Source organism: Furipterus horrens, unplaced genomic scaffold (genome assembly GCF_987537825.1).
Source record: "Furipterus horrens unplaced genomic scaffold, mFurHor1.1.pri manual_scaffold_4, whole genome shotgun sequence".
NCBI classification, from domain to species: Eukaryota; Metazoa; Chordata; class Mammalia; order Chiroptera; family Furipteridae; genus Furipterus; species Furipterus horrens.
In genome coordinates this window covers 27,658,688-27,686,536 of record NW_028327174.1, presented here as the reverse complement: position 1 = coordinate 27,686,536, position 27,849 = coordinate 27,658,688, and the positions used below count along the sequence as shown (strand labels likewise).

At 36.1% G+C, this 27,849-nt stretch overlaps 3 protein-coding genes across 3 annotated transcripts; 2 read left to right on the top strand and 1 right to left on the bottom strand.

Annotated features, from left to right (window-relative positions):
- The first annotated feature begins 1,306 nt into the window (after positions 1-1,306).
- On the top strand, positions 1,307-15,154 carry ART4 (ADP-ribosyltransferase 4 (inactive) (Dombrock blood group)). Its single transcript, XM_090272882.1, has 3 exons — positions 1,307-1,757; positions 3,585-4,287; positions 13,609-15,154. The coding sequence occupies exons 1-3, from the start codon at positions 1,548-1,550 to the stop codon at positions 13,698-13,700; spliced, it is 1,005 nt and encodes a 334-aa protein (XP_090129008.1). The 5' UTR covers positions 1,307-1,547; the 3' UTR covers positions 13,701-15,154.
- An 861-nt stretch (positions 15,155-16,015) lies between these two features.
- On the bottom strand, positions 16,016-16,768 carry CUNH12orf60 (chromosome unknown C12orf60 homolog). The gene is given in 3 exon segments (XM_090276059.1): positions 16,016-16,290; positions 16,293-16,704; positions 16,706-16,768. Coding segments are annotated over 3 exon segments (750 nt in total).
- Positions 16,769-18,931: 2,163 nt separating this feature from the next.
- Positions 18,932-27,849, top strand: SMCO3 (single-pass membrane protein with coiled-coil domains 3). Its single transcript, XM_090275458.1, has 2 exons — positions 18,932-19,073; positions 26,595-27,849. The coding sequence occupies exon 2, from the start codon at positions 26,611-26,613 to the stop codon at positions 27,286-27,288; it is 678 nt and encodes a 225-aa protein (XP_090131584.1). The 5' UTR covers positions 18,932-19,073; positions 26,595-26,610; the 3' UTR covers positions 27,289-27,849.

Sequence of the window (27,849 nt, the reverse complement as noted above, 5' to 3'; positions counted from 1 at the left end):
AGAAGCACACAAAGATTTGTGTCCAAAATATGTTCACAAATCATTACTTATAATAACAGTAAGTTGAAATAAACAGGTAAGAATTGATAACTGTTTGTATTTATTGAATAGTCTCTTGGTGTCAAATGCTGTTTTAAGGGTTATAAATATATCAAAGCATTAATAAGATAGGTACTATTATTATCTCCAATTAACATATGAGGCATCTGAGGAAAACAGAGGTTCAGGATCTTGTCCAACATTAAATATTAAGGAGTAGTAGAAACAGGAATTGAACTGAAGTCTTTCTCAAGAGTCCATGTTCTATTCACTACTCCATCTGCTGCTGAGACAGCATTATCCATGGATCCACCTCATATACTATTACATGGTAGCACCTATGGTAGATATTGTACAGCCATAAAAAAAATGTTTTTAATAAGTGTTAAATTATATGGGAATGTGCTTACATTACAATGTTAAGGGGGGAAAAACAGTATGCAAAACTGCATACTATATTTTTTAGTTCTAGACTAGTGTGTGTGTGTGTGTGTGTGTGTGTGTGTGTGTGTGTGTGTGTGTAACCAAAATCTCGATCTAAATAGTACCTTTCTCTGGGCTATGAGTTATGAGTAATTTTATTTCCTCTTTTATACTTTTCTTGATATTCTGAACTTCTATAATAAGACAGAACTGCTGTGAGCATTAGAAAATTTAGATTAAAAACTTTTTAAAGTGCTTTAAAAAGTATCAGAATTACCAAGAACAGGATTCAATTTCCCTTTGCAGTAAAATAATGAATTGGGAAGTGTGCCTTGAAAAGATTAGCAAGAAAAACAAGGACTGGGAATAGAGGAAGTATGTTCAGACTGGGAAGGTCAGCGTCTATTAGAACACCAGGGCTGGGTTAACTTGGCACTGTACCCTGCTTTTGATTGATGTCAGCTGTTTGAAGGCTGTCTTCTGACAGCAGTCATTAAGATTCCCTGCAAACTGAAGTAGTATGCATGGAGGATCTGATGCCTTCCCTGATAGGAAGAGCTATGACCCCAAACAGGTATCATTTCTGGTTTGGAAAGTTTCAAAGATACTGTGGAAAAGCAGCAAAGACAGGCTTTTTTTGGACAGTAACCCTAAAAGGTCCGCTGATTTATGACAGCCCCTTCTGGGCAGGGCCTATCAGCAGCACCAGATGGGGCTGACAAAGCCCCATCTTGAAGTGGTATCTTCCCAGCAGCAAGCAAGAGCCAATCATATCCCTTGCAGTGAAAGCCTGTCGCTTAAGATAATACCACTTGGTTCCAACACTGTACAGTGTGTGCCTTCTCCTGCCTCCCTAAGTTGAGGCTGAGTTGCTGAGTCTGACCCTAAACAGGACTTTGGAATTCCTCTGCATACAGATTAGATTAGGAATTTTTTTTCATTGGAAACTAACTTCAATTCACTTTAGAACTCCTTGTTTGGTGCACAAGTCTGGCTATTTCAAATTTCAACTTTGCTATGAAGTTGGTAGCAGTCAACAGAATTCTCAACATAGACATTAGCAAGGAAGGTTCTTGCTGAGGCTCATGCATAGAGAAGCCCAACGGAGAACTCTGAGAACTCATTTCAGGATGAGGCTGCAAGAGATAAGTACATTTAACACAAACAAATGCTGTCCGTTGACCAGCAGATGCAGGAAGATTCTTCTCCCAACAACTACAGCTCCTGGGATGGGAACCTGGCTCCTTCAAGCTCAGCTTCTCCTGCTGCTGTTGGCTGGCCTGCAGAGACCCACGGTGAGTTCCCTGGTAGGGTGCAGTTGAAGAGGTGATTTCTGGATGACTGAAGCTCCAGTAGAGCTTCCTCCTCATGATAACTTTTCAATAACCTTTAGGCACTTGGGATCTAATTTCATTCAGACATCTTAAATTATGCTAATGATGAGTTTGGAAAACAATTATTTAAAGTTGTGGAATTATTTACAGTTTATACATTTGACATTATAGAAGCTAGTAGACTGACATTATTTTCTGGACTCTCCACAAAACACAGCTTTTGTAGGACAAATAATGCAAAATTAACCAGGTCTATTTGGCTTTTAACTGTATCATATGAATCAACTCAAAAGAAGTATTTTAATTTAAAGTTCCACATAAGGGAAAACAACCTAATGTTAAAAGATCGTAGACTATCTGGCATTCGTACTATAATAAAGTTTTAGTTTGTCATAATGAGATTTGACAAAATGTGACATTATTAATTTTTTTTGGCTTAAATAGAGTCTCTAGATTTACTTGTAAACTTGCTGTAAAGAGTTATTCATTAAAAGTACTTAAAAATTTGTTCCAATTTACACATAACTAGATGGCTTAACATAAATAACAGTCAAAATACCAAGTAGTATTTTTATTTTAGTTTCAGCCTCAACATCTTTGACATTGACTGGGTGGAACTTTATTTTTTGATATACTCCTTAATGAGTACTGTGTATTAGAAAAGCATCTTTTTTTTTCTTTCTTTTGGTCAAGCAGGAAACATCTTGGAATTTAGGTCATGGAAATATGGCTGTGGTTGATGGACTGATGGTACTTAGTAAACTTACGTTCAAACTCTAACTTCAGTTTAATATGCACTAGGTATCAGTAAGTAATATTCAATTGGTTACCCATTAGAAAATGTGTTTTTCACACTCCTGATTTCCAAGAAAAGTGACTTTTCTAGGCACACTCTCAACTACTGCCCAAATCTTTATACACTCTGCTACCCTGAAGGTGGGCAAATTTACTTGACTGGAAGCATAAGAAAGAATAGCTGGGTATGCTGAGTGTAACTCTGTTTTTCTTCCTCCTGGGGGCTAGCCTGATGGCAAAAGCCAAGAGATCTGTGTTCCTCCATGACAAGAATCTTGCCTGGGTAGGCTGCAAGTCAGTACTAACTGTCGCTGAGTGGGCAAGTCTGCCTCATTCTGGGGTTTATTCCTAACAAGACCACTCGCCATCAGACCTGAAGATGTGTGCCCCAACATGACATTATTCATTAATAAAAATGATATTTTAGTCTTTGTATTTGCTCTTTTTTTCTCAATTTTTTTCAGAGCCTGAACAAAGGCGAGGGCTGTTATTTACTGGGGATGCCCTTGGAATACCCAACATCATTCATCACTTAAGTCTTTTCTTAAATAAAATTCAAAGGCTTACTATAGCTTTTAGGTATTTTTAAAAAGAGATAGTCCTTAAAACACCCATGAGGGAATGTGAAGGGGGTCAGTAGAGGAAATAGAAAGTAAAACCAAACTTTAGATTATTAATTGTTTTCTTCAATATGCCCAATATGAAAAAAATAAAAAATACTGTGATTTTGGTGATACAAAAATGGTCACTTCCTCCCTGGGGAGATGAGCATTTCTGAGCTTTCAGTGATATTTATCAAACCAAATTTAATCTCTAACACATGTCACTGATACAGGAAGGACTGGAGCAGTGGAATGATTATGAGTGTAAATAACTTCAGTAACAGTAAATGTTGGTCTTGAGGAGACAGTCTCATAGAGTCCAGAAAACCTGCAATCAGAGTCACCATCTGATTTGAAAAAATATATAATCAATATTTTTCTTTTCTTATAGGCTGCTATTAAAATCAACTTTGACTTGGCGCCAGATTCCTTTGATGATCAATACCAAGGCTGCAGCCAACAGGTCATGGAGGAGCTAAGTCAAGGGGATTATTTCACAAAAGAGCTAGGAGCCCATAGGAATTATTCTAGGGCCTGGCATAATGCCTATTTAACCTGGCTGAACCGGGATAAAGCTCTCCCTATGAACATGACTTTCGCACATGCTGTGGCCATCTTGGTTTACACGTTGAGCAAGGTTCGCTCTGACTTCACTAGAGCCATGGTCAGTGCTGCCAGATCTCCATGGCAGTACAAACATTCATTCCATTTCAAATATCTACATTACTACCTGACCTCAGCAATCCAGCTGCTGAGGAAAGAGATCATAATGAAGCATGACTATCTGTGTTATGAGGTGTATCATGAGGCTGATTTCTACTTGGAAGCCTATATAGGTGCCATCATTCGATTTGGCCAATTCCTCTCCACCTCCCTCTTAAGAGAAGAGGCACAGAAGTTTGAGAACAAAACTCTGTTTACCATACTTACCTGCCTGGGTGCACCTGTACAAGATTTCTCTCTCAAGATGGAGGTCCTGGTCCCTCCCTATGAGTTGTTTGAAGTTGTAAATATGAGCTACCACCCAACAGGAAATTGGTTGCAATTGCAGTCAACTGGAAGTCTGAGCACATATAACTGTGAGCTGCTAAAAGGTATGAATTCACTCTTATCTGGATCACAGACTATTATTCTTTTATGAAATATATTTTTTCTGAGTGGGCTTGGGGGGTAAAGGCCAAACACATAGAAACTGGCCTTCAATAATGGTGGAAATGACAGATTAGGGGAAAACAAAGAACCCGCTAAGGCAGGTTTGCCCTCTCTTCTAGGAAAATGTATTTCTGCAACGGCACTAATATATCAGGCATTCCAGATGAGAGAGTAAACCTCAGAAATGATAGTGCATAAGACATAGCATCTGTTCCTTCTCCCTCAAACTCATTTTTTTGTTATAGTCATTTTATGAATAAGAAGTGCTAAAGGTGCCTGGCTGGTGTGGCTCAGTGGATTGAGTGCCAGCCTGCAAACCAAAGGGTCACCAGTTCAATTCCCAGTCAGGGCACATGCCTCAGTTGTAGGCCAGGTCCCCAGTTGGGGGCACACGAGAAGTGACCACACACTGATATTTCTCTTCCTCTCTTTCTCCCTCCTTTCCCCTCTCTAAAAATAAATAAATAAAATCTTTTTTCTTTTTTTTTTTTTTTTAGCGTTAAAGGTAAATCAGGAGGCATGATTCATTCATTCACGCTTACCTATTAAGCATCTTCTATATTCCCAGAACTGGCATAGAAGGCCCAAGGCAAAATAAAATGAATAAAGCAAAACTACTAACCTAGGGGGATTTTTAGTCTAATGAGAAATGAAAATATGAACAAATATCTACACACAAAAGTACCAAGTAACACACCCAATATTTAACCAATGGTTGTGGCTGCTCAGAGTCGGAAGCTACTCATTCTCTCTAGGGAATGTGAGAAAGACTTCAGAGTAGGGGACCACATGGGACTTAAAGTAGGAATGGGGGTTTTTAGTGAGAGAAGAGAGGAAAAGTCATTTCAAGCAGGAAACAGCATACTAAATCACAGAAATTTCAGACAGCCTAGTGACTTCAAGGACCCTGCAAAATTCTGGGTGACTGCAATGTAGGATGTGCAGGACACAGGAAGGGGCTAGAAATAGCAAGAGGAGGAGTATGATCTGGTCTTTAGGGTTCTGATGGGGCCAAACTGTAAAAATTCATGTCTTCCATGCTCAGAACTTTTGAACTTCATGCTATATATAGGTAATAAGAAGTCACTAAAAGTTTTTAAGGAATGGAGCATCAGTTAGATCAATATTTTAGCAAGAGCTCTAATGATATTATGGAAAATAAACCGAAGCAGGAGAAATTAGATACCACAATATGTTAAAAATTGAAAAGTTCCTTTTTTCAAAGAAAAACATGTGACTGATTTCATTTTATCCTTGTATGTGTCCAGCCACAGTCATATCACAGGGCAATAGTTTTTTAGCAAACACTGTGCTCTATTTGATTCAGAGGGAGGGGGAATGTCCTTATCCATATGTAGTTATTTACTCTCAACCCAGCTTCAAAGTCATTATTTTAGGAGGGAGAATCTACCTTTGAAATATCGCTGAATCTTTCTCTACTCCACCATTATTGCTGCTCTTAATAATTCAGGCTGTCAGCATTTCTCAACCAGTCAGAGTTGCAGTGTTGCAAAGAGCCTTAAACTGGCATCCACACTGACATCTAGGGCCTGCTCACTCTGGCCCTAGACCAAGGGAAAGGTGACCTACTGTACCTTTTATCCTCCCCTCCTGTCTTTGTCAGGATGGCAGGCATGTGAGTGAAATGCGTATCTACGCCACAAATCCAACAGTCTGGTGTCTGTAGAGGATAATGAACAACTTAGAGTAGAATCTGAAGAAAACTGAAGTTTTGATAATAAATGAGAACATTCATAGCTAGGTTCCAGGATTCTTTGGAACTACGTGTGACTAGGACACCGTTTCTTCATTGTCATCACGAATTTGCAATAAATTACCCTTCTACTAGGTTAACTAGCAGAGTAAAATATATTAAGAGAAAAATCATAGAACATGTATATCAAGAAGTAGAAAGCTGAGGGAGAGGAACATATAATAGAAACTATTACCCATGTTCTGCCACTCTGTAAGTCTCAAAGAAAAATATTTCAAGACTCTCCCTCCCAAACTAATGATCTTTGCTTCCCTGTGGTAAAACTACTCAAACACAAATTTAACTTGAGTTTGAGTTAAGGCTTAGCTGAGATAAGCCATGCATATTACTAGATTCTGGAAGCTTGGTTAGTCTTGAGTGGATATGTGAAATCATGAATCATACTTCAGGGACTCAATCATCCTGTGTTGCTCTGTAATTTCTTTGTGGCAGTAGCTTGACTACACAGGATTTAAGAGCTTGGCATGGAATCCAGGCAATCTGGTCTCAGATCCGCCCTTTTTGTGTTCATATACAGCTTCTATCACTTTTTAGCTATGTTCTCAGTCAAGTTGCTCAAACTCTCTAAGTTTCTTCATCTACAAAAGGAGCATGATAATAGAACCCTACAGGGCTCTTGTGAAGATAAAATAAAATACTAAGTTATTTCTATGCTCTCTAGCATACAATAAATGACAAATAGGGGGACTATTATTAACTTTAGTCCCCGGGTACATATTTGTTGAATACGTGAATTAATAAATCAAGCATTCCCATTAATGCCTCTAAGTGAGCTGGGCCTTGGGTTAGATGACCCTATAACTCAATTGACTAAAAACAGTTCTAATATTTTCTAGAAAAAGAAAACATTCTAGAAGTTTCAACATCTAGGTAAGACTAAGGAGCAGTCATAATATTATAATGACCTGGAATGTGATCACTTGCCATGTGGCTTACCACATCTATCTTTTTCTTAGAAATGTGCCAATTAGCAGCTTGGGCAGCCTTGGGAAAAAAGATTATAAATGGCAGAATAAAAATACCACTGCTCTTAGGAAGTGTTATGTTGTTCAAAGATAATTGTATCATAGACCAAGAGCTGGAATTGAAGTGTCTTCCCAGCCAGCACAGTCTTAAAGCCATCTGGAAGAGTCTGAGAGGAAGATAATCTCCAGCTTCAAAGATGACACTTGTCCTTTGACTCTGGGCTCTGACTAAAAGTTGCAGAAGAGGCCGCTTCATCCTCTGGTTCCACCTTACCTATCCTCATCTGCCATTGGTTTGTTGGTAGCATAGTCACTTTAGTTGAGGACAAAAAAACTGTATAGACTTGGAATGGACACAACAAATATCCACCTAGCTCTGCTAATTTTTTTAAAAAGTTTTTGACTGGCTTCAGAATACTTTCAGCTATTAAGTGCCATGTTTTTCCTTAATGACTAAGCTATGTCTGAAACTTTCTTTAAGTCATTCCTATTAACTGATAAATAATACTCTATTTATCCAAACTCCTGAAGCAGTATTATATTGATCCATTCATGAACAATAGGAGGAGGGAAGTGGTGTGTCTGAGACTCCTTCACTGGGATGAACTAAGGGCAATGTACTACAGGGGAAGAAAAATAAGTTTTCTCTCTGCCCTTCTAGGTTCCTGGGTGACACCCCCACACATACACCCCTTGGTAATGAAAAGACAGATTAACAAGAAAAATTAATTTTACACATACAGAAGCCCCATAAAATATGAGATTCAAAGGCAGCCAGACAAGTAAAACTTATAATGTTCTGCGCTAAGGAAGGGACAGGGAGCCGGGGCTTCAGAGAGGAGGAAGACAATTCATAGGAAGGCGAGAAGAGTACATGTTTGGTAAATAAATGTGTTTGCCCTGCAATTCAGATAAATCTCTTTGATATCAAAAAACTATCTTTAGTAGTAGCTCTCTTCTTGGTATAGGACCCCTTTTTAATTCTTTTAGGCAGTTAAGGGGGAAGTAAAAAGCTTTTCCTGAGTCTGCTGGGCCTTGATAACCTTCAGCTCAAAATAACCATTATGCCAAAGAGGCATATTTTGGGATGACATATTCTGCTCCTTTTTTTTTTGTATACTTTATTGATTATGTTGTTACAATAATTCCAATTTTCCCCCCTTTGCTCTCCTCCACCCAGTAACCCCCTTCCCCAAACAATCCCACCCCCCTTAGTTCATGTCCATGGGTCATGCATACAAGTTCTTTGGTTTCACCCTTTTTCCTATATTCTTCTTCTTTTTTAAAATTAATTAATTAATTTTTTATAACAATTCCCCCCTCTCAGACTTAAGATCCTTTATAATCTTATAAAGGACAATGGTCGAAGGTCTCGTGCTCCTCTAGCTGCTTTGAGCTGAACATGGTCATCGTCCTACCTACCCTTGGGTCCAGAAATCCCTAATAAGAGTGGGGGTGTGGAGAGGAGGGTGGGCTTCCCACACGGGGGAAGGATCTTGCAGACTGCAGGTCAGTTGGCTGTCCCTGGACAACAGCATGTTTGGTTTAACAGGCTGGCATTCTTGTTGTATTCTGGGTGCAACAGATTTGGCAACAGGGTTAGAAGGCATCATTCAGTTCATAACCACTAGATGAAAAAAAGGTAGGGATTAATTTTTTAATGTCCCATATTGGGGGGTGGAGGCTCCTTGGAGGAAGGTGTGCCAGGCACATCACATCTGTCCAAAATTCTTTTGCCCACTATACTTAGTTTGGGCTGAGGGAAATATTTTAGGTTTCCCCCTTCTCAGACCTCTGGGCCCTTTCTTTCCAAGCCTTTAGGATAGAAAAGAGAAACCAGTTTTAAAGTGAAGCCCACAGACAACCCCATGCTTCACCAACCCAGCCATTTAGTTCAGCCTATTCTGTTCCTTTTGAATCCCCTCATCAGACCTGATTTTCTACATAGCTACTTTTACCCACTTCACTTCTCCCAGTCACCTGGCCTACATGATTCTCCTTAGCCTAGAGAATTCACAGATGGCACTCTGGAGTACTGATATCCAATTTCTTATGAAAGTTGAATCTCCTCGGGAGACTGTTTCTTACGCTTTCCATTTCTTTTACTAGGGAACCTATAAGCTATTCTAGGTTCCCCAAAGTCCCTATGAGCCAGTAACTTCTGCTTCCTCTCCCATTCCCTCTTAACATGGCAGACATGATATTTGAAAGCCAACATAAATACCTTTAAAAACTGGCCAGCCTGGACACTGTATTTCTCCCAATGAAGAGACAGAAGATTAAAGAGTATTCCAGTCCTTTAATTTATTTCAAAGTTGGTTTTGTTAACTTGCAACTTCAGTTCTCACATTCAAAGACTTCTCAGGTGCTTGTCGCCTTCAGAAAGTAGAGAGGTCAAATTAATAGCATGATATATTTAAGGAAGTGAATTTGCAAAAGGAAAATTGTTTAAGACATTCTAAACTAAGTTTTCCCTTCTAATTCTTCTATCAGCCCTTACACGACCTATACTGGTTACCATAGAAACAAATGTTTTTCAGGCCCATGGAAAGACTCAAAGTATGTTATGTTAGTTATTTGACCTTCAATGTCACTTCTTCAGCAAAATAATCTGTGCCAAAAATCTGTAGACACACAAATACATGCTCTGTTTTGTATCATTGAATTCACAAAGAAGAGGGATTTATTTGTTAAAATGTTTAACATAATCAAAATTCTTAAGCATGTTTCTAGAAAAAAATATAGTCAATTGTTTGTACTAAGCCTGGATTTACATGTTAACCTTGCCAGTTTTTAGCAGTGAAAACATGGGCAAGTGGCTTAGTCTCTCTGTGTTTGTTTTTTTAAAATAGAAATAATTTTTTAAGTAAAATTTACCTTATAAGATTCTGCAAGCTAAACACACTTAGAACAGTATCTGATATGTGTAAGTACTCAAACCTTTTTAGCCATCATTACATTTATTATTATTTATTTTATTAACTTCCTATTTTTTGTTTTCTGTGATTCTAGGTTTCAATTTTCTCACATTAGTTTTCTCTCTTTGTGGCAACACATTCACCTCAAAGTGGAGTGTTTATCTCTGATCATAGTATCTCCAAAAACCTTGAGATGCTCTCATTTCACAGATCAGAATGAATGAACATGTAATTGAATGAATCTTGGAGGCCCCAGGGCGTGGTGGAAAGAGAACAGTCTCCGAGCCAGTAAAAAAACCTGGGCATATGTTAGTAGCTATGTGACCTTGTGTAAATGACAACCTTTGAGCCTGTTTCTTCATTTATAAAATGGAGCAATACTTGCCTAGAGAAGAGGTGGTAGCAAGCAGTATCCACCATCTCAAACACAACTGAAAAACTCCAGGAAAGTACTTTGCACATGGAAGTGGAGTAATAGTTCAATGGTGCAAATGTGTGCTTCAGTAATATTCACAGTAAGAATAGGAACAAAGGAAGAGACAAAAGAAATAATGTTTATTATTTTTTGAGTGCCAACTTTTTCCTAGATAACATTCTAAAAGATTAACGCCTATTACTCTCTGTGCATTGACAGAAAGAAGCTATAGATAGCATTTGTCTCCATGTAATAGATTAACTAGATATACTGCCTGCCAGTTTTACTGTTTTTGCTTTTATTCAAGAGCTTGAATGTTTCTTCCTGAATGGTCTGATAATAATTGACAAATTCAGGCTTCATGAAAGAAAAAGCATAATAATTATGTATTTCTCCCCAGACTGTATACCCTAAGGCAGACATGACCAAAATTAGGTTATAACACACCAGTAAAATTATAGTCGTGAAGCAATTAGTTTACAAAAGACTGTCACACACATTATGTGCTTAATTCTTACAACTATCCTATATATTGGTTATCGACCCCACTATACTATTGTGAATATGAGGTTTAAAGAGGTCAGATGATTTATGTGAGATTTTCCAAACAGTTTGTACATAACAACAGTGAGGCCCTTTCCCATGTTTCTGAACAAAAAGTCCAGGACAATTTTCTCTATAAATTGCTTTTAGGAGATTTATTTGTCCATCCAAAAATGTTACTGAGAACCTACCATTAGTTTCAATCTTCCATGACTGTCACTATTTACATTATAACTCACTTTGCATATACATAAATATATAAATTATACACAAATGCATATGTAACAAGGCAACAGTTTATCTTTGCACATGCTGTGTAACTCTAGTGTTTTTTATTCTAACCTGTTACATTATTAGAGAATGATGGTCATGGCCTACAAAACTGATGTCACAAACCATTAATGGATGACCACTTCCAATTTGAAAAATATTATACTAGGGTATAGAGGAAATAAAAAGCATAAAATAGATAGTCTAGAAGAAAAGTAAAGACAAACACAAAAGTAAAAGTAAAGTGAGGTATTCTCAAATGAAAGACTTTATAGATTATAATTAATTTAATTCACAGATATTTTTATTTATCCTTCTAAATATATCACCTGTGTTGAAAACTAATGTGAGGTAGAAATGATAATGACCATAACAGAGGTAAAGAAAACATAACAAGAGAGATAGAAAAGTTACTGTAACCTGAGAAAATAAGACACTTTTAACATCCTAGTTATCATGAAAGGGGGCTTAAGAGATGCTTTTGAAGGATGAATATGATTACAATATAGTAATGTCTATAAGTTTGTCTCTTATTTGAGCATCATTCTAATAGCAGTGGAGGAAAGTGAAGAGCAGTGATAGTGATCATAAGTATTTCAAAAAACCTTGCAATACTGTCATTTGACAGATTAGAAAACTGGAGCCCTAGAAAGTAACTAACATGGTCAAGCCAGGCAGCTAGGGGCAGAGCTTCAACACCAAAGCTCCAAAACCATAATCTTTTTCTGCTATATTGTTTCACTGTGAATTAATATTTTCTGATAACTCCTCATTAGAATCATATCCCACTGAAATGTAAGAAAGCGTGGGGTTGGAGGTCTTTGTGATATCTAGATTCAGGGAAGAATAAACAAAATAAAAATGTTTGAGAATCTTTCAATAAATGACCTGCTAAAGCAGTATTAATAGTTCCTAGGTGTCTGAGGATTCAGATAATACAATTTTAACACAAACTTTGACAAAATATTAGAAATACGTATGTATGTAATCTTCCTTGTCTACTTTAATTGTTAAAAATTAGAGGTTTGAGAAGCATGCCATTGTCCAGGGACAGCCAACTGACCTGGACTCTGCAAGATTCTACCCCATGTGGGAAGGCCACCCTCCCCTCCACACCCCCATGTTTATTAGGGATTTCTAGACCCAAGGGTACGTAGGACGATGGCCATGTCCAGCTTGAAGCAGCTAGAGGAGCATGAGACCTTCACCCGTTGTCCTTTATAAGATTATAAACGGTCTTAAGTCTGAGAGGAAGGAATTGTTACAGAGCTGGGGGTCTCCCAATAAATAAATAAATAAATGATTTTGTTTGAAAATTACTGCTCATATATATAGAATTCCAAATAAAAATCCCAGGAAACTCAAAGGATTTTATATATTAAGTAAAAGTATGGGAAAATATTTCTCCATCATCTGGTCATTTTATCAAACAATATAGTTAAATATTAAGGCAATAACAGAGTTGAATGTTTTTCTACCTCAAATGTCTTTTCTACCCTAATAATCAGTGAAGTCTGATTGAAGTGATTTTACTGTTAATTTAGACCATTTTAAAAAGTTTCCATCTCATGCTATGCTCTCATGCCATTGTATTTTTTGACAATAATTATTTTGTATTCGAGTTTTGCTTCTATCAGTCACACCTAACTGGCGGCTAACTTTTCCCTACTTCCTGTGAAAGGCATTACACACACACACACACACACACACACACACACACACACCAAAAGAGAAGTGTGAATACTTTTTGCCCACCTTATAATATAAAAATTCTATGAGGTCATGCAACATATGGAGAAGATAATATAGTGGTTAAAAATATAGAGTTGAGCCAGACTGCCTGAGTTTGAATGCTCCCTACACTACTGAGTAGGTGTATGATGTTTGACAAATTTCTTCACATCTCTGTGTCAGTTTTATTAACTAAAAAATGAGAATAATTACCTCATAAGTTTGTTGTGAGGATTAAATGAGTTAATTTATAGCATGGGCTTAAAACAGATTCTAGCACAGAATAAATTACTTAATCAATGTTCACTTCCTTAATGGTAATGAAGATGATAATAACTAAGATAGGGATATTGGTGATAGTGCTAATGCTGGTGATAAAAATAAAGATTGAAAATTAGGAGATCCCTACCACCAACTAGTCCTAAAGTAAATATCTTAACTTCTTGGTGCCTGTTTCATCATCTGCAAAATGTGCAAGCTGAGTTCCATTAGTTAGAAATATCTGAGGATACTAATTTCAAAGTAGCTAACTTCAAATATTTTTATTAGAAATTTTCCAAGTTAAAAAGAAATGAATCAAAAGAGAAATTAGGTAGTTTTCTTTTAAATCTCTGCTACCTAAAACATCTTTTTGTTTGTTTTTACAGCTTCCAGCAAAAAATGCATCCGTGCTCCTGTAGTTCTCATTGTTCTCTCCGCTTTGATCAATGTCATCATCTCTTCCAAAAGTGGAATATAAAGGAACCTTGTCATTTTGCTTTTCCTAAACCCTTTTGCTTTATTTCAGTCAGGACACCCTGATTATCCTTAGGGAATCACTCCCTGACCCCTGACCCCCAACAAGTGATGCAGAGCTGGCTCAGCCCATTGCCTATGAGTAGGCCTGTAACTCGGTATGTTTCTTCTCCATGGACACAGAGATCCATGCTAGAGTAGAAAATGACCCAATCAGAGTCTGTGAGAGGAATTCGGGGTACTTTTTAGGCATTGGTATTGGAAGTGGGTAGGGATTTTTTGTTTCTTTGTTTGTTTCTGAATGAAGATTACCAAAAACAGAGTATGAGCCTAGAGCTGCTAGCAGCTATTGTGCCCCCAAGAGAGAGGCCTTATCTCCCTGAGAATGGAGTTAACACAGTAAAGAAAGAGTAAGAAATGAAAAACAATGAGTCCATATGAGAGTGTATGAGCCCCTAGATCCAACTATGCTTGAATCTGGATACTGTGGGCTTTTTAATTACATGAATCAATAAATTATATTTTTGCTTAAATAATTTGAATTAAACATTTTATCTCAAGCAAGTGGGGGAGTTACAATGAATATAAGGACACTCCCTTATTTTTTATTTAGTGGTCCTAAATAAAAACGAATCAGAGAAGCTTGAGTTAGAAAACAAAGGACAAATTCTTCATCAAATGGAAAAGCTTTGAGTCCCAGAGATATAATTAAGGAATGAATCTTCTTCAGGGAGTTTTATTAGTATTCAAGACCAAATCAGTGTAGTCTCAGAGGGGAGGAAACATGGAAACTTGAGAAATACAAGGCACAGATGTTAGTGAAATCACAATCACTGCCAGTAATGGGGTAGTGCATACATGTTTCTAAACTATTAAAGAAGTTAAATTTTAAAGTTATATGTTAACCTACAAAGAACTTATGGAAAACTGGATTTTAAGTATTCATTGTTAATTCACATATTTTAGGATAGCATGTGGATGTGTGAGGAGATAAAGTCAAAGATATGGGAGAAGAAAAACATCTAATACCAAGCAAATATCAATGAATTTCACAGTTGGGAAGGTTCCCCACCTCTTCTTCCAGTAACATACAATATAGGTGGGGTGACAGAAGGTTACTTGACCTCATCTCCAAATACCCTTGTATTCGGCTAAATGGAATGAAAGTGAGAGCTAGCTTCATACCTTTGAATTCTGAAAGTCCATGCTACTTAGACATTTGAATAAGAAATAGCAAAAGTGAAAACCAAACTCACATAGCCCCCGTAAGTCTTCCTGAAAGGTCTGTATCATGATAGAAAAACTCAGTGGGAAATCAGAGGCATAAAATCATGTGGTAGAGAATTCAGCCATCTAGTACTATCATCGTTCACATTGGGATTTTGAAAATATCAGGGGCAAGGACACTTCTGTCACCTACCTTGCATTGGCCCTCTGCATCCAATAAAGCAAGCATTGAATATCTGTAAAGATAATTTCTATGCTCATTGCACAGGGACTTTGGCAGGTCAGTGGCTACCTAGGATCCAGGAAAGCTCTGCAGTAAGCTTTTGTTAGTGAGGCAGTGATGGAATGTGTTAGGACTAGCCTCCCAACATCTTGCATGTGTTTTTTTTCTGTGCCATATCAATCTACTTATTGAGCCACACTATGAACAAAGCACTTTGGGGATTAAATATTGAATACACTAGGCCAGATTGTCTATGATTTTATAATTTCTTGGGAGAAATTAAGAAAAGAACACAAATAAATCAGAAAGGAAGTACCAAAAAAAAAAAAGAGGAAAATCAAGTTTTCCATTCATGAAAATTCAGAAGAGAGATTCCTTCTAACTGAGGCAAGATGAGGAGCTTCACATGGGAGACAGCATTTGAATGCATAAAAGGCTAAAAAGCACATAGAATACCTTCTTCCTCCCTCTTCATCAAGTGCTCACACATAATTTCTCTCCTTTTTTGTTTCTCATGCTTCAGACTTCTTTCAAACAGAGTATAGAGAAATTTTCTTTTTAAAGGAGAAAATAAGATTTGAAAATTTAAATGAGGAAATGTTTAAATAAGGAAAACAACGCAGGCATTTTTAGAAAAAGAAATTCCAATGAAGCACTAGAATAATTAATTACTTTTCTTATTCCCAACAAAGTTCCTATTAGGTGTCCTGTGAAATATGGCAATCTTGAGAGCACACACTCATGTGCAATGCAAATGAGTAGACTTTATGGTAGGCAAATAGATTTGTCTAACTTTTCTTCCCCAATACAAACACATCTCAGATGTCCTACTTTTACAAGCGTACGGTCTTTCATGGTGAAAGATTAGATCACTTCCATTTTTCAGCTTCTGATATCTGTTGCACTCCTATTAGTCTAGCTTTCTTACTCCCAGAAATATTCATTTCCACAGTTTTTAAGGCTTTTTGGAGGATCTCTCAGATTGGTCCCATAGTTTTGACAGTTTGGTCCAATTGATTTGCAGCTGACTCAATAGTATACTTAGCGTACTCAGTTTTCAGTGCATCCTGCAACTTTTTCCCAGTGCCCATTATAGTGGTTTTGGATGGACCTGCACTTGCGTTTTTCACAGATGTGGTAGAACTGATTGCTCTTTGGTGCCTTTCCTGTAGAAGTCACTTAATTGAAGATTCGTGATGGGATACTTAATGAAGAGTGAAAGAGAAGATTCCAAACTGCCAGTGGTGTAACCACTGTTTATCAAAGAGACAATGATTGGTATATGGCCATTTTTGAACCCTTCTTTAGATGACTGATGCAACTTCTTTACATTGGTCCTCTTCTCAACCACTGAGCACATAGCTGTTGCAATCCTGAAAAATAAAGGTTCCTTTTGCATTTTGTCATCTTTTGCACCCACTACAAGTTGCATCTCCTTAAAAATGTTGAACATTTGTTTAAAGACATCCTTAACATAACCATCTTCTTTTACAGCCATCCAGCTGTTAAACAATTCGGTAAGTGTGTGTGTAAAGGAAGCAAAATATTGCATGTGGGAAAAAAAAAAAAGTTTTGGCAGCTTGAACCAGCCTCTCTTTATCCTTTTCTAACCCTGAAGGCATTTCTCCAGCAAAAAAAATGTTTCAGCACTGCAAAACAAAGCAGCAATCCAAATGAAAACTAAAAGTGTATCTGTTAATCATTTTTTAAAAGACTCAACGTATTATCTGAATGTGAAGATAATTCCTATCAAGGGTTGGAAAACTACACATGCTTTAAAGAAAAAGTGGTCTTGTGTTTTAATAAAAATAATACCAAAACTATTAAACCAGAGTAGAATTAGGAGTGTTTCACTGAATTTAAACCATATATCAAATACTGTGTGCTGGATCGTGAGTTGGATATGCTGATATATGGAGTGACACTATTTTCAGGTATTACCCTCAATAACCATTCAATCTAGTGGAAACTATTCAATCAAGTATTAAAAATTATACAGAAAGGCTCTGGTTCTAGTTAAGATAGGGCAAGTACACTCCACACAACCTTTCCTACTGATTCCAACTAAAATTTTTCACAAAATATATAAAGTAACTATCAGAGAACTCTGAAAGTTGGATAACAGCAGACTGAAGAGGTAGAGAATGCAGCATTTCAAAGAAGTACAAGGCCATCTGATGCAATTTCCCAAAATGTCTGTCCTGTCTAAAAATGTTCCTGTAGTAGACATACACACACTATACCCTTTTGTCTTACACTAAGGCTTTCAAGTGTTTACATAGCTTGTCCAATTATGGTAAGCATTGGAGTTACTGATCCATGTTTATTGTTCATACAGACTAATGCAGTTTATATAAAGCGACCTTTCTGAAATCTAAACCTCCTAGTGTTATCCTGCAACCAAAACATTTAATGGTTCAATATTGCCAGGAGAATAAAATAAATTTCCTAGCATGGCATTTAAGACCATTCATCACAAGCGGCTCTCATTGTTTCACTGCTCGCCTTCCCTTCACAGCTCTTATATATACCTTCTCCCCCCAGCACAGTGGATTAATTTTTTTTCTCCTGAAAATGCTCTACAATTTTCTGTGCAACTCCTTTATATTTGTATTTCCTGTACCCCCATTATCTCCTCCATACCCCAGTTCCTACACATCTGTGGAAGTCCTATTCATCCATCCATCCCTAGTTCAGATCCACTGACTACACCTGCTTTTTTATTTTTCTCCCATGTCCCTACCTGGTGGGGCCCCCTAGGATACATCAAGAACAAATTGACCCACTGGGACGAAAGTAAAATAATACCCCACTTAGCCCTTCTTTAGGACTATAATAGGCAGCACTCTTAGATTTTATGTCTCCTAGCTGGCATCTTGGTCCTATATCCTCTACTCAATAACAACAGAAATTATTGTTGTTTATATAAAAGGAAGAGCTTTCACATTTAGTAAGTTTTTGCCATAGACCGACACTATGTCAAGTGCTTTACATGCATTATCTCATTTAATCCTCCTGACAATCCATAAATTATGTTCTCATACTCACATTACACCAATGAAGATGTTTAGAGAGCTCTGTTAAGTCATTTTCCCAAAGTTACATGGCCAGTAAGTGGTACTTGGAGTACACAAAATCAGGACTATCTCAAGCTGAAGCCTGTGGTCTCTCCATAAAATTACACTGGGCTAAGTGACTCTCCTGCTTCTGAGTGTGTTGTTGTAGAGAAATCCCAGGGGCTTAGGAAAGAATCCAAAAGATGAAGCATGGAAGACTCTGATCTAAACTTTAAGGGAAAAGAGTCAAGTTGGTCTTTAAGGTTTTTTATATTGTTAAGACAATTCACCAAGATAACAACAACAAAAAAAAAAAAGATAGTGATAAAGGTCAAAGGAATTAGTAGCATACCAAAAAAATTTACATTTGGCTGGAAATATATTTGGATTTATATCTCTTGGGGACCTAAATAAAGCAATCAGCAACAGATGGAGATACAAATGCAACAGAAGCTAAAGCAAACTTAATATCTAGAATAGTTGGCAAGATGAAATCCCAAAATCTGAGAGCTGCAGTCAAAGAGCCATCTTTTCTACTGAACCAAATTAGTTCACTTACATAGCACTTTTCAACAATAAAAAGTCTATTAAAGAGCAGAAAATTAAATGTTTTACCACTTTAGTAGTCTTTCAAATTACATTACTTAATAAATACTAATTTTATAATAATATAGTATATAGAAGAATTCTGAGAACTAAGCCATGCAGAAATCGTCCATAAACCAGACAGGCAGAGGGACCCAGCAGAGACTAGCACAGCCTGTAAGTCATCACATTCCATCAGAAACATCCAGATGAAACTACATGCGAAAGCACTTCAACAATACTGCTAAACAACGGCTGGAACTACCAAACTCAGAAACACAGCAAGGTAAGCAATATGGGTATTCCTGTTAGTATTGATATAATGCTGTTCTTCATTATGGGCAATTTGAAATAAAATTTCAGTCTCAAATCCTAGCCATAAATATAACGGAGTAACGAAACAACTTTGTTTCAAGAGGACCCCATGGCATGTCCTTTGTGATTATTTATTTCTCTGAAGACACCAGAGAAAGAAGAAAAATTACAGCGTATATAACTAATGAAGTCAGAGAAGAAGAAAAAGCAGTGAAGACATAAATCTTAGAAAGGATTAAGGGGGAAATGAACACCGGTGTGACTGTGTCTTGTCCACATGGATTGTTAAACTTCCTTTTATGTCTTGAACTTTAATATCAGCACTCAGTAGCTGTAAAAGAATGAATATGCAATATAGCACTAGGCAATGTATAGTGCTTATGCTCCTTCATAAGTTATTACACTTAAATATTATTGAGAATTTGTCGTGTGTCTCCAAATAGACTATTATCTTCTTGAGAGCAAGTAACATTGTCTTTTTTTTTTTTAATGCCTTAAAGCATATAGTAGATGTTTCTCAAGTAAGCACTTGGTAAATGCTGATGAATGACATTCATATTCTGCTTTCTGACCAGAAATATTCTTCAGAAAAATTTACGTCAGAGAGTGTCATCACACCACGATCAACTTGTTTCTTTTTTCAATTAAAGGCCATGGTTTTGTATTAAAGAAGAAGGCTCAGAGCTAGTTATTAACTTGTTATTTTTTCCTGAAAAGCTTCTGACTTTACTACTGAGACCTTATTCCCACATTCCCAAATAAATGAACCTTGCCTGACAGCTGGACCTATTGTGAATAGTGAGGAAAAGTGACAGCAGAGAGCAACATAAAACCTCAGTGAATACTGAATACTGAACATCAGATGCTTAGACAGGATCATATTGCTTTTCTTTCTTTTTTAATAATTGTTATTATGGGAAAAGTTAAAACATGCACAGAAGTGAAGCTATTAATATAATAAACTCCCATGTCCCTATAACCCATCTTCAAAAATTATCAACACAGGACCATCTTATTTCCTCTATAACCCTATTCCACTCTCCCTTCTAGATAATTTGTAAGCAGATCTCAGAAACTGCATTTCATCATTAATGATTTCAGTATGTATTTCTACAAAGGCAAGAATTCTTCTTGAAATTTAACTTTTGCTTCCCAAATTGATATTTAACAGAACCATCTATGACTTTGAAACAGATCCAATATACTGCTATAAAAAATATTTTTGTGGCATTGTAAAAGTTTGGAATGCAATCTGCAATACTTATCAAAAGTAATAAAAATTTTAATTATTATTAATTATATAATTCTTCCATAAATTTATCCTGAGAAAATAAGCCAGATACTAGAAGGGGAGAGGGACTATGAGTATGAAAATGTTCATTGGAATATTATGATAGTAAAACAATTGTGGATTTATTAAACTTTAGTAAAGATATTTTATGGAATATTTTATATAACCAATGAAATGATTATAAAACTAGGTATATTGGTGTTTAACTAAATCAATATAAGATTAAATTTTTATTTATATTATTATTACAACTTTGTAAAAATACTTATACATTTAAACAAACTTGGGAAAAGAATAACAAAAAAATTAAGATTATAGGTTTATGAGTGTATTTCTTCCTCAATTTTAAAATGTTTATATATTTGTACTATTGGCTTTTTTTTTAATGTAAAGAACAATTTAATTCTAGAATGAGCATACATTATAAGGTTTACAAGTAAAACGCAAGATGTTGGGAAGCCTTACGGAATGACCTTTCTTAAAGGTCTGAGTCTTTCTGAAAGTTTTGGTTCACGCCATTGAAGTTTATAATTCTAATATTTACTTGAGACTACCACTAACAAGAACTTACATCTTATCTCAAGCTATATAGATGGATAAATATGTGTTGATTTACATCAAGAAATTCTTCCCCTATATTTATTTGGCAGAAATCTATATGGATTTCTCATCAAAGTCTCTTGACCAATCACCCTAAATGTCAGAATCTTATCCAAACCACCTGGCATATTATCAGATGAGCAACACATGGAAGAGTTCTAAAGTCAACATATCATAAAAATTGTCTTCTACAGAATACAGAGTTCTCTTAAAAGTCGTTGTTCAGGAGAAGACATGTAATATCTACAGCTTATGAATAAACTGAATTGCTGAGACAAGTTTCATTACTTGCCGCCCACCCACACCTATAAATGCACCTGTCAATCAATAGTCTATACTGTCAAGCCAATTAATGGCATTAATTGGCCCTCCTGTAGACTGTGTCTCAAAAAAACTAGCCCGATATAATATAGGACTAGCATGGCAGGTGGTTCAGTGACATTTGATCCAGCATGAACCATTGACCTCCTCTATGCCTTACACACTGATACTACCAGTACTAAGAACACAATAGTGCTATTGACTTTATATTTTAAAATACTTTGTCTTATCAAATATTTTATTTTTAATTTCTTTGTTATAATTCTACACTATCAAAGCACATATCACATGTCACTTTCTACATGAAGCCTCCACTAATCACCTCAATATTAATTTATCTCTTTAAATTTCTATAGCATTTGACAGTCAATGTACCACAGTTATTCACAAAGTATCCTAAGGATTTTTTATTTGAATATGTGATAATCAATACATTTTCACTTTGTAGGGTGGTTTCTTTCCTGAAAAACTAAAACAATTATATAATATCACTAAATAAACCTTAACTTTCAGATACAATCATCAATATATTTCTACCAAGTCTTACATGCTCTTTTAATCTTGAATACTTCCTATTCAATTCAACAAAATTGACATGAATTCCACAAGAATCTATCTGATTAAAACTAGCCTTTGTTTCCATTCCAACATCCTAGACAGGCTGATCACTGGTGTTCCCAAATTTATTTACTTCTTTTTTAATGAAATAACAAGTTAAAATACACATAAATTCCAAATTCTGTTTTAGCAACAGAGCATTCGGGCAACACAGGGAAACAGGGTAGATGACTGGATAAAACAACTATGGGACATTTACACAATGGAATACTGCTCGACTATAAAAGAGAAGATAATTTTACCCTTTGCAACAGTATGGATGGACCTGGATAACATTATGCTAAGTGAAATAAGCCAGTCAGAGAAAGACAAATACCATGTGATTTTACTCATACATGGAATCTAATGAACAAACTGAACTAACAAGCAAAATAGACTCAAAGCAGGATAACAGCTAAGGGGTTGGGGTGGGGGTCAGTTAGGGGGTGGAGGGATTGAACAAAAAAGGAAGGACTCACAGACATGGACAACAGTGTGGTGACTGTGGGGTGGGGAGTATAACGGGACTAAATGGTAATGGGAAAAAATACAGTAAAAAAAAATTTTTTTAAGCCCAGCTGCTTCAGCATAGGCTGGGGTGAAATAGGCAACAAGAGACCAAGAGCGCCCCCTACTGACTAGTGATTTCCCACCAGGCTGCCCCAGGGCTCTTTAGAACCTATTTCACGAGCCACTAAAATAAAATACACACGTAACAGAACAAACACTGCTGCGCGGAAGTAGATAGTAACAGCCCACAGAAAATGTTTAACTGACAGGGCGCACTATCATGTGAAAACAAATAACGTAAAAATTTACATTTACCATACAAAAGGTACAAGTAATCAGAGCTGGATTAAGTAGACCACTTAGTTACCTGCTGGTACCAATCTTTAAAAGTCATTTTCTAAACGACTTTAAAATGATTTTTTAATATTGAATTTCAAAGTCAATATTTAAAAGGTCATGAATTAAAAGTTAATAAAATAGAGCAAAGTAAATTGTCCAGAATTCCTTTTAGGTACAGTACCATATATTCTTAGTAAGACATCACTTAGCCATTGCCTAAGTAATACCTACAATCTTTAAGGGTGACTCCAATTAATTGAAGGGCTTTTGTTTTGCTGAGTGAAGTAAGCAATTTGAGAGTCAAAACTAAATTGTCATGGGCTATAGTGAAAACGCTGTACATTACCAACTGTAGTTTTCTCCTCCAAATGTCAAGCACATATCTAAGAGCAACAAATTAAAAGGGGTGCAAGTTGTTAATCTTCCCTGAATGACTGAGTGTCTCCATACCGACCCAGAGTCAATATAGACTAAAGTGTGACTTGTTTAAAATTTGAATTTGCACAAGTCAAGCGCCACCTCTTTCTATAACATTGAATGGCATATTACTTTCAAGTTGACATGTAATTTTACCATCTCAACTTTTTACCTAGGTTAGAAATTCTGTGAAAGCAGGGACCATGTCTTTATCATTTTTGTGTGCTCCAAGCAGGGAGCCTAGCATACTACCTTATACATAGTAGGGCGCTACTCCATTAGATAAATTGTTACTGAATTATTAAATTGCTTTCTTCGCCAGACTCTTCAAATTTCACCTGTCCAAGAAATAATTCATTAGTTTCACCTTCAAACCCCACCTCTCCTCCACCTAATTCGCTAGCATTTATCTCACTTTGGGGATAGAAATAATCCTGAACTGTGTTTAGTACTGGAGCAAGTATGGTAGCGGGCCTGCTGAAGATATTCGCATAAGAAACTTTCCCAAAGCCCTTCCCCAAGAAGAAAAGAGCTAGGAAGGTAAGCCAGACTCAGAAAAATGAGTTCTTTTTTATTATATGTGAAAAATAATTCTGAGCACATCTCGATGTCGCTTACTCAAACTTATTGACACAAAATTATGAATCGATGACTGGATCACCTGACTATAAAAGTGCATGTGCAAGGGTTTCAGTATGTAAAGAAAGAAAATATTACTTCTGTAGCTGAAGAAGTACTGTGTCTTTGATTTCTAATAAGACTGAACTTTTTTCCTCAATTAGCTACTATTTCTTCTTTTACTGTCTCTTCAGAGTTGTTTGCTTATTTAGCTATTAGATTATTACTGTTTTTCTTATTAATAACAACATTCTTTAGAACTTGACAGTTCATTTTTCCCAGTTTGTTTTTAGTTCCTTTTACATGGTCACCTTTGTTAGTCAAATTTTTGTATGACTTTCTTTCAATGGTTTTAAGTTTATAGTCTTCTCCATACAAACATTTGAAAATTATCCATTTTCTTCTATTTTATTAGTTGGGTTCTTTACATATATTATGATAGTAACATTTTTAAATTAACTTTTAACCCCTAAAACTATCCCATTATGCCAGGAGTATTTATGAAATAACTTCATTTAACATAAATTTGAGATTCTACATTTATTATATATTAAATCAAATGTACAGGAGGGTTTGCTTTGAGAATTAACTTTGTTCCATAATTCCAACTATTCTTTCCCTATACAATACTATACTGGTTAATATTGTATTTTGATAGTTTTAGTATTTGAGAAGGAAAAATTACCATTATTACTTTTCCTGAAAAAGAAAAGTCATACTTATTCATTCTTTCAGATATATTTTATGATTGTCAAGTTGTGTTAAAATAATTAATTTGTTGAGAAGGAATTGATTATTTGGAAGTATGCAACCTCCCATCCAGGAGGAAGTTTCATTTTTCCATTTGTTTATCTTGAGGTAAACAGAACCACACACTTTTTCCGGAAGTTACATTTTCAGATAATGGCAGATGATAGTTGCTAGAGATATTTTCCACTTTTTCAAGGTGAGAAAGACACTGTTCACATAATTATCTGAATCGGAATGAAGTCGATGAGTCTCTGAATTCAAAGTCAGAACTTTTTATTTCATAAAATCTGAAAACTAGGAGCCAAGAAAAAAAGAAAGAAAGAGAGAAAGAAAGAAAGAGAGAAAGAAAGAAAGAACGAACGAACGAAAGAAAGAAAGAAAGAAAGAAAGAAAGAAAGAAAGAAAGAAAGAAAGAAAGAAAGAAAGAAAGAAAAAAGTTGAATAGAAATTTTCTAGAAGAAAAGAGAGAAATCAAAGTTCAAATTTGTGGTTATCAAATTTCAGTTTGCAACCAGATGGTGAATTTGGGGACTACTTAATAGACCCTCAACAAACAATTTCTTTAAATGGAATTGAGATATTTTCTAAGTACTGTCTTGAAAAAAAAAATTCTGTCGTGCATGTGTGTGTTTATGTACTGAATCTGAATCAAAGATAAAAATGAATTTCAGACCATGATAAAGTTTATTCCACCAGGAGTACCAGTACATTTTTTAAAATTGAACAGCATAGATGATTATGTTCCTATACCATTGTTTTTTTTAATCTTCCCTTCTTCATTTCCAAATTCTATCTTTATGAGTTGGAGGATAGATTATTTTCACATTTCCTTTCTTGAGAGAAAAACACCTTCATTCCTTTCTCCCATGCTTCTCAAGTTCCCCTATCTAGGCTAAAAACCATGGTCCTAAAACAGGGCCCAGATTATTCAAGATACCGTTTACTCAAAAAAAGAATGCACCAGATCTCACACAGATATATGGAACTCTGTTTTCCCTTTTTCTCCCAAGAGTTTAAATGAAAAATAAAAATGCAAGGCACATAGGAATCCTACTCAAGGTATACATATTGAGTATCATTGTTTTTATTAGGCTCAAGCTTTTACACAAGATGGCTCCTACCAGGCTTATTTTATTCATTCTCTGGTGTACTTTAGTGCTTATTCCTTATTACTTCTGTGAAATGGCATTTTTTTTTCCCCTAAGGCTAACTCTAACTTAGCTTAGTCATAGCCAAGTACAATATAGATCATTCTAAATAACTTAACTTATAAGCTTTGCAAATGGAGAAATCAGAAAGACAGTCATAACGGCACTGTCCCCTGCACCATGGCCACTTTCTCCTCAAGTGAGATTTTAGTCCAAGGAATCTTGAATATATACTCTCATCACAAGGATTTCTTGTAAAGATTCTGTTTTATTTGCCTTTCAATGTCCCTTAGGCTTAGAGAATTTGTCTTTAAAAATACATGAAGTGATTTGAATATCATAAATTAAAATAAGAGTATATAAACAAAATTATATATTAATAGCCCTGTAAACTAAGAGATCTTAATAGTCTTCTAGCCCTACTAATTTAACTCCAAATATTGTAGAAATCAATCTGGTAGGTCTATTCAATGTGGTGATCAGAGGTTGGAGAAATAAAGGAGCTAACCATTAACTCTGGTTATTAAGAGCTAACCATTTCAAACTGCAATCTGTTTCGAATATGTTATTAAACACTACTTGGAAATAATCACATTTATTTATTGATAGTCAGAGGTTTCATAAACACAAATATTTCTTATCTAGGACTTCCCCTCACCACAAAATGTAATTCTTTAATAATCCATCAATAGGTTGTATTCTGTTGCCCACATTTCCACACACTGACTTCAAGTTTCATAAAAATAATTCTTCTGAAGAACTTGTTGAGTTTTCTGAGCAATTCCTTACATAGCATAGTGCTACTTTGCTATTATGAAGTAAAAGATTTCCTGGTCAAATCCACGCAGACAGCAGATATTTTTTAAGATTTCTAGTGAAAAATTACCATTTTATTTTTCAGAGATCATATTTGAAATATGGCTCAGAGTGACCTCCTCTACCCGGAGAACCCAAGGAGGCGGGAAGAAGTAAACCGTCTTCACCAACAGCTCCTTGACTGCTTGTCTGACAGCTTCCATGCCACCAATGAGCTGATTGGAGTTTTAAACATGCATTTGGGGTGCAGCCTAGCCTCCATTGAGATGAAAAGAAATGGGACCATCAAAGAAAATTGTGATATCATCATCCAAGCTGTGATGAAAATCCAGAAGGAATTGCAAAAGGTTGATGAAGCACTAAAAGATAAACTAGAGCCAACCCTTTACAGAAAACTTCAGGATATTAAGGAAAGGGAAACAGAGAAAATTGCAATAGTACAAAAGGTTATTTCAGTCATCCTGGGAGAAGCTACTTCTGCAGCCAGTGCAGTGACTGTTAAACTTGTGGGCTCCAATGTCACAACTGGTATAATTAACAAGTTGGTCACTGCGTTAGCTGAAATTGGTGCTTCCCTCCTTGGTGGTATAGGAGTTGCTGTTCTTGGCCTCGGCATTGATATGATCTTCCGTGCCATTCTGGGAGCAGTGGAGAAAACGCAGCTCCAAGCAGCCATCAAAAGTTATGAGAAGCATCTGGTGGAATTCAAGTCAGCCTCAGAAAAATATCATCACGCCATTACTGAGGTCACCAACACAGTGAAACACCAAATGAAATAAACACCCACCTTATTTGCCACTGGAATATTTTCTGCTTCTCTCTCAACAGTTTTGGGTTTTTTGGATTAGGTTCATTTTCCATAAGCTTTCAACATAAATACAATAAATTGGAAAAAGAAATTAGATGCTCAAACTAGATGACTCCTGAGTTTTGCATCAACGATAAATGCCTGGATCAGCTGGTGTCAGACCCTGTGAGTTAAAAGATTGTATCCCAAGATGTCTTATCACTCTTATCAGATCAACATTAGGGTAAATGCTATTGTAGAGCAGCAGGTGTAGAAGTTGCCCTTTTCTTTTCGAATTCCCAGTCAGAATCCTCAAAATGTACATTGAATGCAGAGGCTTTCATTTCTACCACTTCAGACATCATTTAGTTCTAAGAGGACATACTTAGTAATTTCTGCCTGGACACAAACCCTGGGCCTTTGAATGGAATAGAAATACTACCATAATCTCAATCATCAGTATAAATCCAATTTTTCTGTAGAGTGGAAAAGACTGAAATATGGTTTGTAACAATTAACTTCAATGATAAAAGGAGGCAATAGTTCTGTAAAC